This window comes from Halichoeres trimaculatus, unplaced genomic scaffold, assembly GCF_033239565.1.
Source record: "Halichoeres trimaculatus isolate MK-OKI-2021-1 unplaced genomic scaffold, fHalTri1.1 fHalTri1_scaffold_22, whole genome shotgun sequence".
NCBI classification, from domain to species: Eukaryota; Metazoa; Chordata; class Actinopteri; order Labriformes; family Labridae; genus Halichoeres; species Halichoeres trimaculatus.
In genome coordinates this window covers 12533533-12551826 of record NW_027437200.1, presented here as the reverse complement: position 1 = coordinate 12551826, position 18294 = coordinate 12533533, and the positions used below count along the sequence as shown (strand labels likewise).

The following is an 18294-nucleotide window of genomic DNA, read 5'->3' as shown; positions in this document are numbered from 1 at the left end:
AGTATTGCTTATTAACAAGTACCCCTGAAGTGCAGAACTACATATCTGATATAAATCAAGAGGTTTGACTATTCTCTTCTTTGTCTGCATAACTATCAAAGTTTAAACATTTTAATCTGGTGTGAATATGGTGGTTGCTAGGCGCCGCCCTGTTGGCTATGGCTGCCTTTTGCAGCAGCACTCTCTTCTTTGTCCATTTCTTGTAATTTTTTTTGTCTCTTTTTCGTAATCTTTGTATTTGGAGTGGATCATTACTTTGTCTTAACTTTTTGTGGCTTCAGTGATATTTTTACTACTTTTTCTCCTGTGTTTGTCTGGAGATCCTACATGTAACCATGGCTGCATTGTTTACATGTGAACTCAGCTGTTAGCAGCCTGTAGCATGTCAATGCTAACTGGTGCAAGGCCTGATGTCTTCCCACAAGGTGAGGGGAAGGAGGTGAGGGCGACATGCTGGTTCTCAGGTGTGAGCTAAGAAATGATGACATGGACCTGTCCTTCCATCCATCGTTATTGGGAACGTAAGATCTATCTCCAATAAGATGGACAAGCTAGCTGTGCTAACCCAGCAACAGAGGGAATACCAGAGGGCAGAGTAGCATCATGCTATTCACAGACATGGCTAACGGAGCTAACATCAGACACCAACGACACATTGGAAGAGCTTCACCTGCAGTGAACAGACAGGATCCAGGAGACAGAGATGGAGCATGACTGAAGAAGCTCAGTCCTGGACCCTGTGGAGGTGGAGGCTGGCTGACTGGAGAATGATGGACAAGCTGTCATCATCCATTTTCTTATGAAGCTTTTTGCACTTTCTATACACTTTCTTACTTTTATTTTCTTGATTGCTGCTGTGACTTGAATTTCGTTGTACTTGTGACAATGACAATAAAGTTCTATTCTATTCTATTGTAATATTGGTGAAAGTATTGGTGTCAGAGTTTGATAATGTCTGTGATATAGTACTGATTATCAGTGCAGTGATCCAGTAAAAAAACCATGAAGATTGAAAAATCATCAGCCTGAATTATGGCATTCATCCCTGATAAAAGTGCATACACAAATCCTATACAGCCTAGATTGGTGATTTAGGCCTTTGTGGTCATAGGAACTGTACCTGTAATCTGTAGCCAGGATGAGAGAGTAGCAGATCCAAGGCGGTTCCTCGCAGTGCAGGTGTAGAGGCCCTCATCTGCCTTGGTTGGAGACTGGATCCTCAGTGAGCCACTGGGCAAGAGGCCAACTCTGTCAGCAGGAAGCAAATGCAGCCAGTGAATATTCAAGTTTTTTACAGAACAGTCAGCGAAATTTCCTACTGCTCTTTGCACAACTGGTAACGTTAAAGCATGATCCTTACCTGTTGTTGTACTGCAGCTCTTTTCCATTCCTCATCCACTTTACAGACGGTTCAGGATTCCCCAGTGCCTCACACCTGAGCTCCAAACTAGCAAAAGGTTTCTGCAGTAAAACTGGTACTCCCACATAAACAATCACATCAGATGACACCACCGCTCCAACCTTTCTAGGCCGTTGGACTATCACTGGTCTTCTCGGCCTGGACGCCTGGGCTTTGATGTTAGGTTTGTAAAGAATGGGCTGTTGTGTTGAGGATTCTGCTGTTTCTGGAGGATGAAGAGTAGACTCATTGGTTTCAACTTGAGTCTTGGTGAGCTCAGTGAGTAGCTGTACAATATGTTTTTCACCCCATGGTCCTGCAAGGCCTTCAGGGAGGTTGTTCATGATCTCATCCAGCCTTTGTGGATCTGCAATAAGTAGAATATGGTTTGGAAGGTCTGAGTTCAGTCTCTCATCCTCCTGGGATGACCTGTTCTTTTCACTTGAGATGACTTTTTCAGCAACATCTTTATCATCTGAGGGGTTGCCTTTGAGCTCAAGCAATCGCTCAACAATTTTGTCATATTTGTTGAGGGGTATGGGCAGCTCTTTGAATCTATCTCCAGTCAAGGGAACATCTAGCTGTCCAACTTTTTGTTGACCCATGAGGTGCCATGCCTCAGGAACAGACAGCTTCTTCTTACTGCCAATGGTCTGTAGCACAAAATGCTCATGTGCCTGACCTGCAATACATGTGTAAATCCCAGCATCGGATGCGAGAACCTGCTGAATCTTCATGTATCCTTGCGATGTGATGGACAGGTGAGGGAAGCCAACCAGGGGCTTTCCTTCCTTCAACCATCGGGTGTGGCCCCTGCGGAAATGGCGAGTAGGGCAGCGAAGGACCACAGTTGTCCAGGGGAGCAGGTAAGCATAGCCTCCTACAACCAAGTGCAACTTTTTGCCCTTCCTCCACTGGATGTACACCTTCTTCTGGCCCAGTATGGTGGGAACAGGTTTGACAGAGTCTGTGCCAAAATAAACAGAAGATTCTTGGTTACTCTACATCTCTCTTAATTGTTTTCAAGCAGTGACACAACAAAGCAATGGATTGTCTTTCTGGCTTTCCATCATCTTTCCATCTCTTTTTCCAATTTCACTTTGCATTACAAAAGGGGTAAAATAAAGCCAAGAGGTTTTCTTACTCTCACAGAGCCTGAGGGAGCATGGGCGGGTTTTGGTGGGCCGGGCCATCATGGAACAGTTCTTGGGGTCAACAGTCCAATGGGTCCCATCTTCTTTTTGTTTTCTGCAGACTGCTTGTAGTCTCTGGATTCCATTTCCACAGGTCACTGAGCACTGAGAGTTGAAATAATACAACCCTAATGTTAAAAAAATACTGAGACTGGATTTGGTTTGCTATTTTATAAAAGTCTAACATTAATCTAAAATAGTTCCAAGAGATTTTTCAGATATTCAGAGATATTTCAACTGATTGCTAAAATATGCAAGGTCTTCCGTAAAAAGGCATTGTTTGGGAAGCAGAATATGTTGCTCAAAACCTGTTGATGATGCTTAGGATAAACAGTGCCTTTCCATATGTGTGTGTGAGTATGTGATTTCAGTCTCTCACATCTTGCTGAGCCTCTTTCCATAAAATTTTTGGGTTCGCACCTCGAGGGTACTTACCTGGGACCAGCTAGATGTAACCCACTGGGGAGGGCACTCTTTCTTGGCACAGGGTTGCTGGTTTGTGGGACTCTTGGAAGGGCAAAAAGTGTCAGGCAGCTCCAGGATGCTGCCATCTGCCAACCGCTGTTTGCACAGGACTTGCCTTCTTTGAACTCCACCACCACAGCTTTGGGAGCACTGCAAAAACAAAAATACAGAGGTGCCAGAGGATATATTAGCAATGTTTGCTTAGTGCTTCAGTATACAGTAATTGCTTCCCAGGTGAGATCCCATACCTGTGCCCAGTCACGTGTGTCCCACATAGGAGGGCAGTCAAAGCGGTTGCAGGCTTGGACAGGACTGGGCTTTGGGTTCTGACAGTCCTCATCCTTCAGAACTTCAGTGTGATTGCTATCTCGAGTGGGCTTATGAGTGCAAGCCACAGAACGGGTCATCAGGCCAACCCCACAGGTAGCAGAGCATGAACTCCACTCTCCAGTTTCCCACCTGTGAATACAAAGTTGTCATTAAACTACCGTATCTGAGGATTTTTTAACTCTTAACTTTGCTGTTCCTGATTAAGCGCTTCACGTTATCTGTGTGTACATTTGAATGTAGCCCATAATCCAATCCATACAGGAGAGCAGTCAGAAGGAGGTCAGTCAGAGCGCTGATGTTTTTATTTGATCCCAGGAGGGGACACTCTTGCAGTCTTATGAATGTGTAAATTCATGAAAGTGAAATTCATGAAAGTGAATACGAGTGAAAATGAAAAAGAGTGATTCATGGGGCCGGATCCTGGCAAAGAAACACTACATCTCCCACCGAATTTAATAATATTTGAGAAATCCCTCGGGCATTACTTCCTCACCCGCATATTTCCAGTGACCTCTATGGAGCAATATTCATCCGTCCATTGAACTGTCCAACACAATTCCTTAATCATCTTCCTAAAAGTATTTCTTCCAGTCTTGAAAATGATGTGGCATGAGTCCTACTAGATGCTGTACCTTTCGAGGCATGTGGAAGCTTTGGTTTGGACAGGTTTGGTCTGCTTGACAGATTAGCTGATATTTTAAAACTATTCATATTTACTCAAGGGTCCAGGAACAGAGGATATTGGGAATGAAGCTTGTTCTGGACCAGTATGATACTCCCAGCCAATTCCTATGGTTGTTTCCCTTCAGAGGGAACAGTATCCAAAGAGTGTAGCTCAATATGGGAGGGTGAGGAGGCCTCAGGGAGGGAGCAAAGGGCCAAAAGAAACAAGTCCGATGCAGTGTTTGTTGTGCCTGAAAACAAGACTCAGGACCTGAAAAAACAGGCAAGGACAGGCTGCTACCCTCTGAGTTCTCTGACAAGAGTGTGAGTGGTGGAACGCTGACTCTACGCACGGTGTTAACTTGAAGCGTGTGGCCTACCGCAAAATCCACTGACCGTTTAGTCATGGCTCACTTATATTATACAACATGCCATTATGCTGTTTAGCTATTCAGGTATTTCAGTTTGATGGATTCTGTGCGCCGCTCCCACAAAATGGTTAGTGTTTGGTATTGCACATTTGGACTTAAAGCATTGTCCTTCTAATCTCAACTGATGCCCCTGTGGGTGGTAGCTGGATAAAGCCAACTGCTTGAAATTCTGCAAGGGCATTCATGCTCCCTCGAGGATGATTATAGTGAATCATAACATCTGTGGAGTGAAGTTTAAAGACATCTTTAAAGTTTTAATGTTCCGAGATGAAATGTGATGTCCTTTCTTTCAACACTGTCTTTGTCTTTCAATACTTTGAGCATATTACTGCCAGACACTGGCACTTATTTGATAAGGTCAAAGTGATCTCCAGTGAATGAATTACATTTTTTCAAGCACCAATCTTGCTAAAAATGCTACTTGTATTAAAACAAACAAAAAACAATAACATTAAAATCTAATGGATGCGCTGTCATCACTTCCATTGAGCACGATCAGACTCTCCAGGTAAATGTCTATGTCTGTGGTTTAGAAGTTACTACAATCGTTTCATTTTCCAATCAGAGGCACTGCTCAGGTCACATGACTGCTGGGCGCCCTGTAGCTGCTCAAAGAAAAACTAATAGCCGGCGTCATAGCAAATGCAGCTGTATCCGCGGATTGGCTTCATTTTCACGGTGTCACAGACAGGTGACGTCGCGGATGCTTCGTCCATGTTAAATACAGTCTATGGGTATACCTAGTTGCCAGTCAATTTCAGGGTTGACACACAGAGATAGACAACTAATAACCTATTAACCTGATGAGCATGTATTTTGACTGCGGGAGGAAACCGGAGTACCCGGACAGAACCCACACATACACAGGGAGGACATGCACACTCCACACAGAAAGGCCCACCTTGCCCAAATTGGGATTAAAACTGGTGAACCTCTTGCTGTGAAGAAGCAGTGCTAACCAGTGCACCACTGTGCAGAACATGCCAACTTTGTACACGGGATATTTCATTTTATAAAAAAGCTGTCTTAGTATGAGTTTTGGTGATAAGGTCATTTAACAAAGATGATAAATCTTGACCTGTATTTGGATATCCAACTGCACACAGGCGACAAAAATGATAAATTATCACAAAAGTTCCCCCTTCAACTGGGAATTTTTTCACCGGTAGCGCTTCTTGGAAAAACATCAGCTGAAGTTTGTTTCTGTACCATCAGGAAAAAAACATTTTAGTAAAGTTCTTCTGAGGACAATTCTACATCTGAGCCGAGCAGGTACAATAACCACTGACATCTGATCCCTTTAGTTTCTTATTCTGACCAGGTTCCACAAGCTGACCTGCTGGCTTCATTTCCTGCTCTCAGTGATACAACCATCCATCTCTGTCACTCTGCTTCAGTATCACTTGGAGTCAAGTGGCGTAAATGGTGATTTAATTGGCTCATATGGCATAAACTGAGAGGGATAACAGTGGATCAGAGGGATTTGGATCTCTTTTATAAATGACCAGTGATCAGTGGAGATTAATTGACCCAGCTTGTGTGATGTCTGTTTTTTAAAAGTCTCAAAGTTAAGCAGTTCCAGGTGCAGAATGCAGGGATGTATCATGGCTCTGGGAAATGGTACTTTAGTGCTCCAGCTCCATACACTGCATATTTTTCTAGGTTATAGTCTTGGCAAACCGAAAGAACAGAGCAAGATTTTAGTCCTGCTTTTACTTAGTATTTTTCTCTTGAACACAACAAAAACCCTTTTGTTACAAAAATACATTTCTGATCCATTTTCTCTACATCCATTAATCACATCTACTGCGATGATCATGCTCAAACTAGTACAAACAAGGTCTAAATGAGACTGATAATGGTCTGATTTATGGGCAAGGCTGTACCTGGGTGGGCAGGGCTGAGTTTTGCAGTCCTGGAGGAGTTGTGGGGGACGACGGGAGCTCACACACAGGCTCTGGTCTGCTGTTTCTCTGGTCTGCTTGTTCAGGCAGATGACCACAGCCTCCTGCACACCTGGGATGAGACAGAACCAAGCAATCACAAGGAATGTCCAGATAACCATGGGCTATTTGAATGGTTTAGTTTTGAGTTTCTTCAACTTGCTAATGATGATTAGCTAATCATGCTAATCATGAGTAACCCTGTGTGAGATGTGACTGCTGTAACGTCAACTGAGCTAATGCAAGTAGCATCCCATGTCTACCAATGAGTGTCAGATAAAAATGGTATGACTCAGTTCATCCTTTGAAACCTTGAATATGTATATTTTTTGCATAATATGTATTTATATGTACAATAAATACATTTAACTGTTATTATCTTTCATTTATCGTTCACTATATAGTCCACTACATCAGCTAAGTTAATACAACATTTCGGACACTACTCACTCACTCGTCACCCGCTGACAGTGACGTATTTACTTGCATAGTTCACGGACGGCTGGGAATTTACCATTATTATTTTTCCTCAAACACTGCTAAACGGTATTTATTTCAGTAATAACTAATGTTATGCTCAGCGTATTTTCCGCAACAGCCAAATATAATAGAATAATTTATTACATGTTATTTATAAAATTACTAAACCTTATATTTGCACAGCAACTTGTGCTGTGTTTGAGAATTACAAGGCCCAGTAAATGCATCACCCGCGATGAACGGTTAAGTGGCTAACGTCCCTGTTTGTTTCTCTGCTCGAAGTTGTGAGACACGTTCGTCCAGCAGTTAAACGGAGAGCTAGGTGTCATTCTCCGACAGTTAATGTTTTTTTTTCACATTACCAGTAATAATTAATAAACAACGCATGTTAGACTATTGCTCCTGCTCAATATTGCAAGTCTGTTAGCAGCAACAACAAAGCTCCACAACTGTAACGCCCATGAGCTTTCACAGTGATCCTGTGACGGCGCAAACGTAGCTTCAACCCAGAGTGTGGGAGAGTGAGGACGTCTATGGTGTCACTTCACTTTGTGTTGTGTTGTTGCTAGAGTATGAAAAGTAAACTCAAAGGGAGAGCACTACATACAAACACCACATACAAACACACACAGAGCTGCTCCACACTGCCAGCTCTGCTACTCACACTGGTCCCATCTCACCTCTATTATGACCTCAGATGCTGTCACAGAGATGGGCCCCACCATCACACCTCTGAGACTCTCATATCAAAGGCCAGATGTTATAGGGGTATAAATATTGCTCATTTAACAGGCAGTATGAAAGGGGCTGTAAAGGGATTTCTGGTACTGCTCTCAAGACAATATGAAGAATAAGCAGACGCTGCAAATAAGCAACCCAGATACAAGGCAAAGCAGCAGCCGCCACTGAAACATGAAAACAATGATGCTACCTGCTTAACTTCTGATCCACACGTGGGAAAATTTTGAAGAGCATGATGTCACATCACGTTGAAGAAAATTTAACATAAATCTCTGGGTCTGCTTCTCATGTTGGGGACAATAACAGCGAGGCAGGCACTTCAAAAGCCACAGTGGTGTGATGGTCCACAGGAGCACAGCCCTCAGGGTGTGTATGTGACATCTGATACCGGTCTGTAATCATCGCCGAATGGGAGTTTGTTGGGTTTGGGCGAGAGCATGCACGCATGCAGACACTGACAAAAGCCTACGCCCATATGAAGAAATTAAGTAACACATACACACTCATGCATGGACAAAAAGAAACACAGTTCAGGCATTCAGGCTGAGGATGGGGAAGTGGGGAGATTAAAGTGGGCTTTGATGAATGTTGGCGGGATGTTAAAGAAAGCTCTGTATGTGGTGAAGCATTCACTGTGGCTGTGAAAGTGGGTGACGAATGAGCTCAAGGTTAAACTTTGCATCCATTATCATCCAGTATCCTGTAACTGGTCTACCTCAAAGCCCACACTGGCATGGTTTAGTCATCAAGTAACCAAAGATTGTCTTTACTGCTGACATTATGTTCAAGCTACGTAATGAGCTATTTAGTATACTGTCGTCTGTGAACAATATGACTCAAAAACTAAAGAACGGATTTGGGTGAAATTTTCAGGAATGTTCAAAATGGGATAAGGGAGAAGTAGTTACATTTTGAAACTGATCTGGATCACTGTCTGGATACAGGATTTTTTTAAAGGATTCTTTATCATTGAGATAGGGCCGTTTTCATCATATGGGTATATAACTCACCGATACATGGTCGGATTGCTTTGCAGAACAATACAAGACAAGGTCACCATAATTTCTGACCGATGTAAAAGTACATTCCAGATTCTGGTAATATTCTGGATACTAAGATCTGGAATATGAAATATTTACTGGTTCATCATAATTTTCAACACTGTCAGGTAACAAATTATCTTACAAACCTGCAACTAACACCAAATTGTAGCAGACAGTCTGCTGAAAAGGGAGTATAACATTAAAGTAGGACTAAAGTGTTGCTAGGAATCACAGTATGCTTGGTGGACGTCTGTGCCCTCTGAATGCTTCTTTAGTTGAAAATGTGATATTTTGAGCATGATTTCTTTGAATCTCAAATTTGTTCAGAGAAAAAGTTTTTTTTACAGAAGCTATTAATTTTTCTAATACTGAGCTGTGCCTGTATGACTTTAAAACTTAATTTGTGTCCTCTCAGACTTAGGGTTAGGGTTGGTAAGGGTTAGACTAAGGGTTAGGGTTGGGGTTGGTAGGGGCTGGGGTTGGTAAGGGTTAGATTTAGGGTTGGGGTCGAGAAGGGTTAGACTAAGGGTTAGGAATGGGGTTGGTAAGGGTTAGACTTAGGGTTGGGGTTGGTAAGGGTTAGACTAAGGGTTAGGGTTGGGGTTGGTAGGGGTTAGGTTAAGGGTTAAACTTAGGGTTGGGGTTGAGGTTGGTAAGGGTTAGACTTAGGGTTGGTGTTGGTAAGGGTTAGGTTAAGGGTTGGTGTTGGTGTTGGGTTTGGTAAGGATTAGACAAAGGGTTAGGGTTGGGGTTGGTAGGGTCAGACTTAGGGTTAGGAATGGGGTTGGTAAGGGTTAAACTTAGGGATGGAGTTGAGGTTGGTAAGGGTTAGACTTAGGGTTGGGGTTGGTAAGGGTTAGACTAAGGGTTAGGGTTGGGGTTGGTAGGGGTCGGTTAGGGTTAAACTTAGGGTTGGGGTTGAGGTTGTTAAGGGTTAGACTTAGGGTTGGTGTTGGTAAGGGTTAGGTTAAGGGTTGGGGTTGGGGTTGGTAAGGATTAGACCTAAGGTTGGGATTGATTAGGGTCAGACTTAGGGTTTGTTTTGGTAAGGGTGAAGACTTAGGGTGATGGTTTGGGCTGATAAGTGTAGTTCTTAGGGTCAGGGTTATTTCATCAAATTCTCATGAAATTTAGGTCAACAGTAATCCGTACCTCCTCCACAGCTCTCTGAGCACTCTGTAAATCCCTCATATTCCCAGTCATGCAGTTCCTCTCTTCCAGGTGTCTCCTCCTCCTCCTCTTCTTCCTCCTCCCTCTCCATTTCACCCTCCTGTTCTTTTCCTGAAACACCAGAGCAGGGAGTGCGATAGCAGGGCTGACTCGTAGCAGGTTTAACTCCTTCACATTCGTCATCGGGCAGGTCAGCCACAGTCTGGGAGAAGGACAGAAGGACTTGGCACTTAACGACCCGTCGCTGGGTCCCGGCGCCACATGTCCTGCTGCAGGGCTGCCAAGGACCAGGAATGAAGCTGAAGAGGAGAGCCAGCAAGATTGAGAAATCAGCATGATTAATCGTGCTCATACAAACACAAACAATGTGCTGCTTATTTAATTTGTGTACTTCACATACCTGTAGAACAGGTTTGGAAAACAAGTCACATTTTTATTTGATTCAAAGTGACATAGCTCCAAGTACATAATCTCACCAAGTATTTATGAAATTCAGACCTGCTGTTGTTAATCAGACAGCTGTGAAGCATTAGGAACAGCCGTACTTGGATACACAGCTCTCATATGCATCCGTCTTCATCGTCAAGAATGAATCAGGAATGAAACATCAAGAGTGTCAAAGTTTACTTTAGAGTTAGGGCTGGAGATTGAACTGTCATCTCAGCAGAATAAATCTTGCAACCCCAGACAGATTGATGTCTGAAATGTCTCCTAATCTCCAGATTTAAAGGAGACTCTGATGAAGAATCTAACTTTTTAGGCACGGCATATTTTTCAGATAATGGATGACATTTAAAGCTTTGGCTGGCGACACACTAGATGATTTCAAATGAGATTTAGAGCCTGATTTTCCTCCCTCAGTGATCGCAGGGTGTGACTTGCTTCAAGGCTCATTAATGATTGATAAGAAACACAATGCAGTGATCTTGAAAGCATTTCATTTTATCACAAGTAAGCTAACAAGCATCTAAAGTCTAACTCCAAATGGATCAATTTATCTGGATCTTTGACACGTGAAGGTGAAATGGAGTTCATCAGACCGTCTCTGGTCTTTTTGTCTGTGTTTTATAGTCTTACTGCATCCATCGCACTCATTACACCCAGTTGTGCACCTGATCATGAATAATGATTGTTTGGAGGTGGACCAAATGTTTACAAATCTTAGCAGCTGTTCTGTTTAAGGCTGAGCTCATCTCTGTTTTTCTCTTGGCAGATCCACGGGGGTTTTCTAAACACTAAATTAAAGATGTCAGTGACTCAATCAGCCGTTGCTTCATTTGCATAAAGCTTTTGTCTAAAGTCTTGATATCCACATGAGCAATGATGATGTCATGGCTTTCTTGCTAATGTGTCTTAAAGCTCCTGTGGGGAATTTTCAGTTCAACCCAGTAGCTGTCACTGTTGGAGTGAAATTGGTTGCCATGGCAACACTTGACACTACAAAAAACATTCAACATGATTGCTTTTTTGTCAACACTTTATTTTGTTCTTATGTTATCCTGTTGACAAAGTTTGGATTAAATGTCACATGATGTCTTTGACCAGGAAGCTGGTTGTATCCCGTCCTTCATCATTCCTCACTGTTGGTCAGCAGGTGAACACAGTAAATAGTGTTTTGCGTTATGTTCATCTACCAAGAACAAGAATGAGTTTTGAAATATGTTGTAAATCTGTGTATGTAACATGATTTGAGCTGAAGGCTTAAAATTTTTTTTATTTGCTCTAGTTTTTGCAGTGTCTCAATGATTGCACCTTCAGTGAATATTACAGCTCGTTGTGGACATCAGTATGATTTGTAGGGGACAGGAAGTTGTTCTAGAAAGAGCTAGTGACTTTCAAATGAACCAGATTGTATTTAGCTTACTTACAACAACAAACGGACATAATGAGTACAGTCAAGCCAGGAGTCAAAAGTGTAACAGCCATTTTTTTATGTACACATTATGTTCATTTGCATTGTGTTTATTCATTGGTGGAGTTTAGGAAAAGGAAATTGGTGTGCTCACCAGGTGAGAGGGTGTGTTTTTGCCACTGGTTGAGCACAGTGTTCTTTGACCATGTCAAACGTCTTTGTTTTGTGTTATGGTTTATACGTAGAATAAAAAAAGCAAATTTAAGAAGGCGTCAGTCATCACAAACAGGTTTGAAACGCAGGTTTCGAGGTTTGGAGAGGGAAGCGTGGGTACTCCTTGACTGAATACACACACACAGTTGGTGTGACATGACATATGAGCTGGACTGAAGACACACCTGGTGTATTTGAGCTGATATAAGATCTATAGTGTGTACATGTGTAAGTCAGTGGCGGCTGATGGTCAGTCAAGGAGGGGAAGCTCATTTTTTCCGGCCTACATCATAAATTTGTTTATTTATTTCAATGCAAATTCTACCCTCTGTTCCTTTTCAAGAAAAGGATCTGTGACCCTGCTGTACAAACCAGGTGTTTTTTCCAGGGATTTTACCCGTGTTCTCTCAACGCTCGTCATTTTTAAGAAAGATAAACTCGCTGGGGTTTGATAAAGCCTCTGGATCAGTCCAGAACAACTGAGAAGATGCTCCAGTGGAGGGTTATACTTCAAGATCACTAACTGACTCATTTCACTGTCAATCAAAAAGGGATTCAGCCTCAGACAGATCATCCAATCATGATGCAGAAGCCGAGCGTCCAGGCCAGCCCACTGCCTCATAGACCCCCAGAGACACTGAGCCAATGACCGTCCAGTTTCCACAGTGGAACAACCCACTCTATGCTTCCCCGCTGAAGTCAGAAAACGCTCAGCGTCCGACTGTGTTAAAGCGCTGAGACGCTGCAGGGATGAATGAGAAGGAGGTCGAGCCAGTCACCTGTGATAGGTAGCTGATTATGAACAAAAGATGAAGGAATTCTAGCAACTATTTTGTCAATGAAATGTACTCACAGCAGAACATATCACCACTTTTTTGGGGACATTTTAGGGGAAGCTGAGCTTCCCTTGCAGTCTTAGAGTAATCGCTACTGGTGTAAGTTATGTTTCCTAACAATAAAAATAAAATACCACCTTGTTTTCTTTTATCCCCGAAACATGTCACTCATGGCATGAAAAGTGTTTTGAAAAAAGGCTGTTTCAGTTAGGATGAAGTTATCGAACACCACTGACACCTACTGGCACCAATCCACCCCCACCAGCAGTTGTAGATTAGATAAATGTGTAAACAGACTTAATCAGTGTTGTCACTGATGAGCTCATTGTTTTGTAGGTTAAAAATCATGAATTTTATGTGAAGTTACACAGAAGCTTTAACCAGCAACAAACTGAATTACGTACCCTTCCAGAGACAAAAGAAACTTTTATCATGTCATAAATTAGGTTTGAACAATCATGCTGAAAACTTCAGCTGTAAACTCGATAAACAATGGCTGAAAACTGTTTGAAGTGAAAAGAATGAAATAACTTCAATCAGCAGCGATTTGGACTTTCCAACACTACATCATAGGGCGTGACCTGGCTTTGTAGCTGGCTTTGTAATTATGATGAATTTGCATCAATGTTGACTCTTTTGGCTGTAAAAAGTGGTATTTTCCTGTGCTCTTTGTATAAATTACATCCAAATTAGGGGTGTGATTGTAAGAAGTTATGTTTTGTAACCACAGTCTGCAACGCTGAGACTTAGAGCTAACTTTTAGCCCAATTTCCCATCAAATGGCATCATTATTGAGTTTAAAAGTTCTCCCACAACCATCTACTTTTACATATCATGGCAACCTGTGCCAAAGTGCAGCATTCCTCTTTGTTAAAACAGTCTAACCACACCACAAAAGCACCCTGCTGGTTTATAAGATGCCTCAATAAAGAGCTCATTATTAGAGAAAAGTTGACCTTTTTATTAGTGCCTCAAGACTCGTTGTATTTTGGACAAACAAATGAATCCTGGCAGTAAGATTTAAAACCAAGCAACAAAGTCAACAATCTACCCCGCAGAATGTTTATCTTCATGCTTGGTTAAAGCACATCTGTTGTTTCTGAAACAATCCTGATTTCATTGACGGATGGAAATGATGCATTTTTGGACAATCCATCCAAGCCGCATGTTAATCACATCAACTGAATTTCCATTGATGGAAATATTTTATTTACTCATAGTGGTGGGCGAGTGAAATGAAAGCATTTCTTCAAATGATTGAACATATTTGGGTTTCGTTTTTCAAGCAGTCTCACAGTAGTGACTCGGTGCAGGCAGAAGGCCTTGGCAAAGAAGGTGCAATAAGTCTTAAACAGGCATTTCCTTCTCTTTCCTCGCACATCCGTAACCAGGCCCCATATGGTGAGCAGATATTGCTGTTGGCACGCAAATGAATACACATTATACACAGACATTTATGTGCTTCCCGAGGAAAGACATGCTTTTCTCCAGCGAAGCAAAATCATATGTTTTGGCATATTTCTCCTAATACCCGCTCCAAAGATAAGTCAAAGTAACAGATGTTCTGAACTGGCTAACATGGTCCCTAATACAAGTCATGCACGACACTGGGCAGAGTCCAGACACTGTCCGTCTTCAGAGAAAAGCCTGTGTTAGTCAATCGATATATGGGAGAAGAACATCTGGATTGTTTGAGACTTGCTGAGGTAAAACTGGTCGCCAGTGACCAAACAGCCTCTTTCCAAAAAGATGGTTTCTTCTTTTCCTTTCAGCTTCCTCTGTAACCTTAAATAACCTCAAACAACACTACTCATTGAGTAAAGAGAAAAATTAACCATGAGTTACCTAGATTATGAAAATGACAGTTATTTCAAAAATAATCTGTCTCTAATTCTAGTAACACATCTGTGACATAAAGCCCAAACACCTGCAAGGAATTCAGCAGAACATTCACATTTGGTAAGCCTGTAGTTTTTGTGGGAAGTGCAAGAAAACAGAGCAAGAAATGTGTACTGAAATGCTGTGTTTCCAGTTCCTCCTGCTCCCAGGAAAAGGAAGCAGTAGAAAAGAAATGCATTAAAATTAATGACAATGTTTTTGTGACTGTTATGGGTATCTTGCACTCACGTTGGTTCCTCGGAAACCGTGGTCTCCTCTTCCAGCTCAATGGCCTGCTTATGCCACACAGGTTTGGCCTCTACTGGGAGTGTGTCTAGAGAAAATCATCAAAGAGGGGCAAATGTTAAATGTTCAAAGAGAAATACTGACATCATCTATCTATCTATCTATCTATCTATCTATCCATCTATCTATCTAACTATCTATCTATCTATCTATCTATCTATCTATCTATCTATCTATCTATCTATCTATCTATCTATCTATCTATCTATCTATCTATCTATCTATCAATCTATCTATCTATCTATCTATCTATCTATCTATCTATCTATCTATCAATCTATCAATCTATCAATCTATCTATCTATCTATCTATCTATCTATCTGTTACAATATCTGAATACCTCAATAGCTATTTCCTAAAACTTGATACTCTTCTCTTGACATCAAATCCTGTATTTGCAACAGTTTTCCAATCAGTACATCTCTATTATAAACAAGCACAAGTTTGGAGTTTAAATGTGATAAGACCTGATTTGAACCCACCTATAGACTTGTAACAGGGCACAGTCACCAGGCACTCCTCCTTGATGTGAGGTTTGGTGGTGGGGTTACAACCTCCAGCATGGAGTCCTCTGTGATCGATGCATAACACCACCCTGTAGCGCAGACCCTGACCACAGGTCACAGTGCACTGATGGAGAAAGCATAATTTTCGGAGATAGAGGGATTATCAGTCTACGTCATCATAAAGATGCGCACGCATCTCGACCACAGAAGCAGCATTTAGCTCCATTCATTCAGACGAGTTTGCGTTTTTTAAACACTAAATTCAACCTGTTAGAAGCAACAAAATGCACTGTTGTTCTGTGGACATCTGTCAAAAACAATACTACACAATAGAGGCAACTTCTGTCAAGTTTCAACCGTTACAGCGCAACCGGTGTTTCGGCGTTAATAGCGACCATGCTAACTGGTGACCTTCAGCCGACAGCAGCCTGATTAACAGCTGAGAGTCGCCAGTTAACAGGGTCACTTTACACTGATACACCAGCGACGTCTGCTTGTGTGTAGTTAAATGTTTATTCTCTATCCAACCTCAGTTAACCAGGTTTGACTGTGAACAAGCAATAATAACGGCTGATACTCAAAATACATATTTGACTTTGCTTATTTAATGAAAAAGTTGGTTTGGGCTGAGGTTCTGACCAAACATGGACTCAATATGGACAGTAAATAATGAGTGAAGCTATAAATTATGATTAACAGAAACTAATTTCATGACCAAAATAAAATGAGGGAATATTATGAAACAATGTTTACATCCTGGTCTGTCACAGTCTGATAATGCAGTCATAAGCATCGAGTGAGAGTTGTGTTTCCTCTCTGGGTACACGCTGGTTTCTCTGCTAAAAACGTCTGTCCACCAAATATCTGTCCACTTGCTGATCTCTTCTGTCCACTCACTGCTATTTCACAAACCTGGGAGCATTTTGCCGTCTGTCAAAGTGATGACATTAAGTTAAAAAATGTGTTTTTTGGTGGTCAATTCCTCCACATCAGTTGATAAACCATTATACTCCGCAGTGCTTCGGCACCCAAGTTGCACACGCATCCGCCATTGTTGATTGACAAATAATCCCTCTATATGTCGGGACTCAATCGCACGGTTCCACTTCTGTGCCTGTGAAAGTCTCAGCCTCCCTCGACTTAAGGGAAGTAAAGACAGGGCCTTCCAAAGCCCCTGCAGCTCACCACGCGGGGCCGATCTTTGTGCATCCTCTGCCAAAACAAGTATTTAAAGGCGAGTTCACCAGGAAGAATGTGCAAGGTAAACAGCATCACAGGTTTTTAGAGGGCCACAAATTTGACTCCCTGGCCTCTGCTTGTTAAACGGTGAGGCTGAAAAGTCCTCAAGAGGAAGCTGTATGGGGCATTTATGGTTAATGTAACAGCAGCTCTGCCACGGAAGTAAGCTAAACAGGAGTGTTGGATGATCAAGGTGCACTGCCTTGATAAACTAGATGTTTTTGGCAAAGAAACAGTCTGCATGTGTTATTGACTTTAGGCTTTGAGTTAAAGCCTTGTGTGTTTTGGATGGTGTGCTCAAGCAAGGGTGGTGAGGGAAACACAAACTGAGGTTAGCGGCACTGCTCTGAATTACATGGCAAGGCTGTTTTGCCTTAAGTAGCTGCAAGTGTTTCTGTTATTTTCAGAGACTTACAAAGGTAACCACTTTAAAAAGTAACAGCTTGATTTTTCTTTCTTTTGGACTCAAAGGGCCAATTTCAGCCAGCCCTAGTGATCAACAACATGAAGAAGATGAATGAACCATTTGGTAATGTTTGACTTTACAGCTGGTAACAACATCACTTGTGAGGCATTTTAGCTTTGAGGCTTTGCAGAGCCATAAACAAAACAACTTTTATTTGATTAAGGTTCAGTTTGGCTTGTAAGCTTCATTTTCTAGGCTTTGTGTTTGAGGATTGCAAATTGTGACCAGAAAAACAATGACAACATACTCAAAGTATTAAAAACACATTGAGGACACCTACTGGTGACCACTCCTGTGCCAGCCAGGTGGGGCAGTCAAAGGTGTTGCAGGGCTGCAGGATGGCAGTTTTAGGGGAGTAGAGACACTTCCACTCCTCTGTGGCAGTAATGGTTCCCTGCATGTCTTCCTCCACACAGGATACTGAGCGGCTCTGGATGCCTCCGCCGCAAGAGGTGGAGCAGGCGGTCCAAGGACTACTCTCCCATCTGGATTTACAAAAATAGAGTCATGAGGACCCACATGGGTTTGTTGTGTCAATATTTTATTTCAAAGCTGTGAGGACATACCTTGGCAGGGGGTGGTAGAGGTCATACGGCATTATCTGCTTGTAGCCATCACTGAAAGGCAGAGGGAGATTCAGGCTCATATAAACAGCCATAGATGGAGCATTGATGTTTACAATTAAATCCCTAAATATACACGCTTCACTAACTGTATAAAATGGACGATTTGACATGTATTGAAAAGTAAAGCCAAAACATCCCCATTGTCCTTTCTTGGTTGTCTGCATAGACAGATGCCTAAACCAGTTCATGTGACCCATTGTGGTCTGGTGATGTCTATAGCTAAAGATGGCACCATTTATGGATACTAGGGCTTCTCTTTTGGACAACTTCATGAGGTAAAGATAAATGAGTCTGTTCTCTAACCTGGCCAGGCAGGGCTCCATGTTACATTCCTGGAGTTTGGGTTTAGGTTTGACGTTCTCTGGGTAATAATGGCAATACTGATCGACAACAACCCGTCCACTCCGAAGATCAAAACATTCTGCCGAGGTTAGCTGATATCCTGAAGACAAAAAAGTCATAATACATAAAGAAACAACACAGAATTTTTTTTTCAAGCTAAGGAAACATTTG

The 18294-nt window shown here is 42.1% G+C and overlaps 1 protein-coding gene across 3 annotated transcripts in view; it reads right to left on the bottom strand.

Annotated features, from left to right (window-relative positions):
- Nucleotides 1-18294, bottom strand: part of adamtsl3 (ADAMTS-like 3) — a 143972-nt gene that overhangs the window by 5821 nt on the left and 119857 nt on the right. For all 3 annotated transcript variants that reach the window (XM_074662003.1, XM_074662002.1, XM_074662004.1), the window contains 12 exons: nucleotides 18085-18223; nucleotides 17722-17772; nucleotides 17436-17640; nucleotides 15427-15574; nucleotides 14887-14971; nucleotides 9841-10157; nucleotides 6368-6497; nucleotides 3306-3516; nucleotides 3028-3207; nucleotides 2544-2697; nucleotides 1361-2366; nucleotides 1121-1248 (listed from right to left, as the gene is read on the bottom strand). In XM_074662003.1, the coding sequence (XP_074518104.1) occupies nucleotides 1121-1248; nucleotides 1361-2366; nucleotides 2544-2697; nucleotides 3028-3207; nucleotides 3306-3516; nucleotides 6368-6497; nucleotides 9841-10157; nucleotides 14887-14971; nucleotides 15427-15574; nucleotides 17436-17640; nucleotides 17722-17772; nucleotides 18085-18223 (2754 nt within the window). The remainder of the gene's footprint in view (nucleotides 1-1120; nucleotides 1249-1360; nucleotides 2367-2543; nucleotides 2698-3027; nucleotides 3208-3305; nucleotides 3517-6367; nucleotides 6498-9840; nucleotides 10158-14886; nucleotides 14972-15426; nucleotides 15575-17435; nucleotides 17641-17721; nucleotides 17773-18084; nucleotides 18224-18294) is intronic.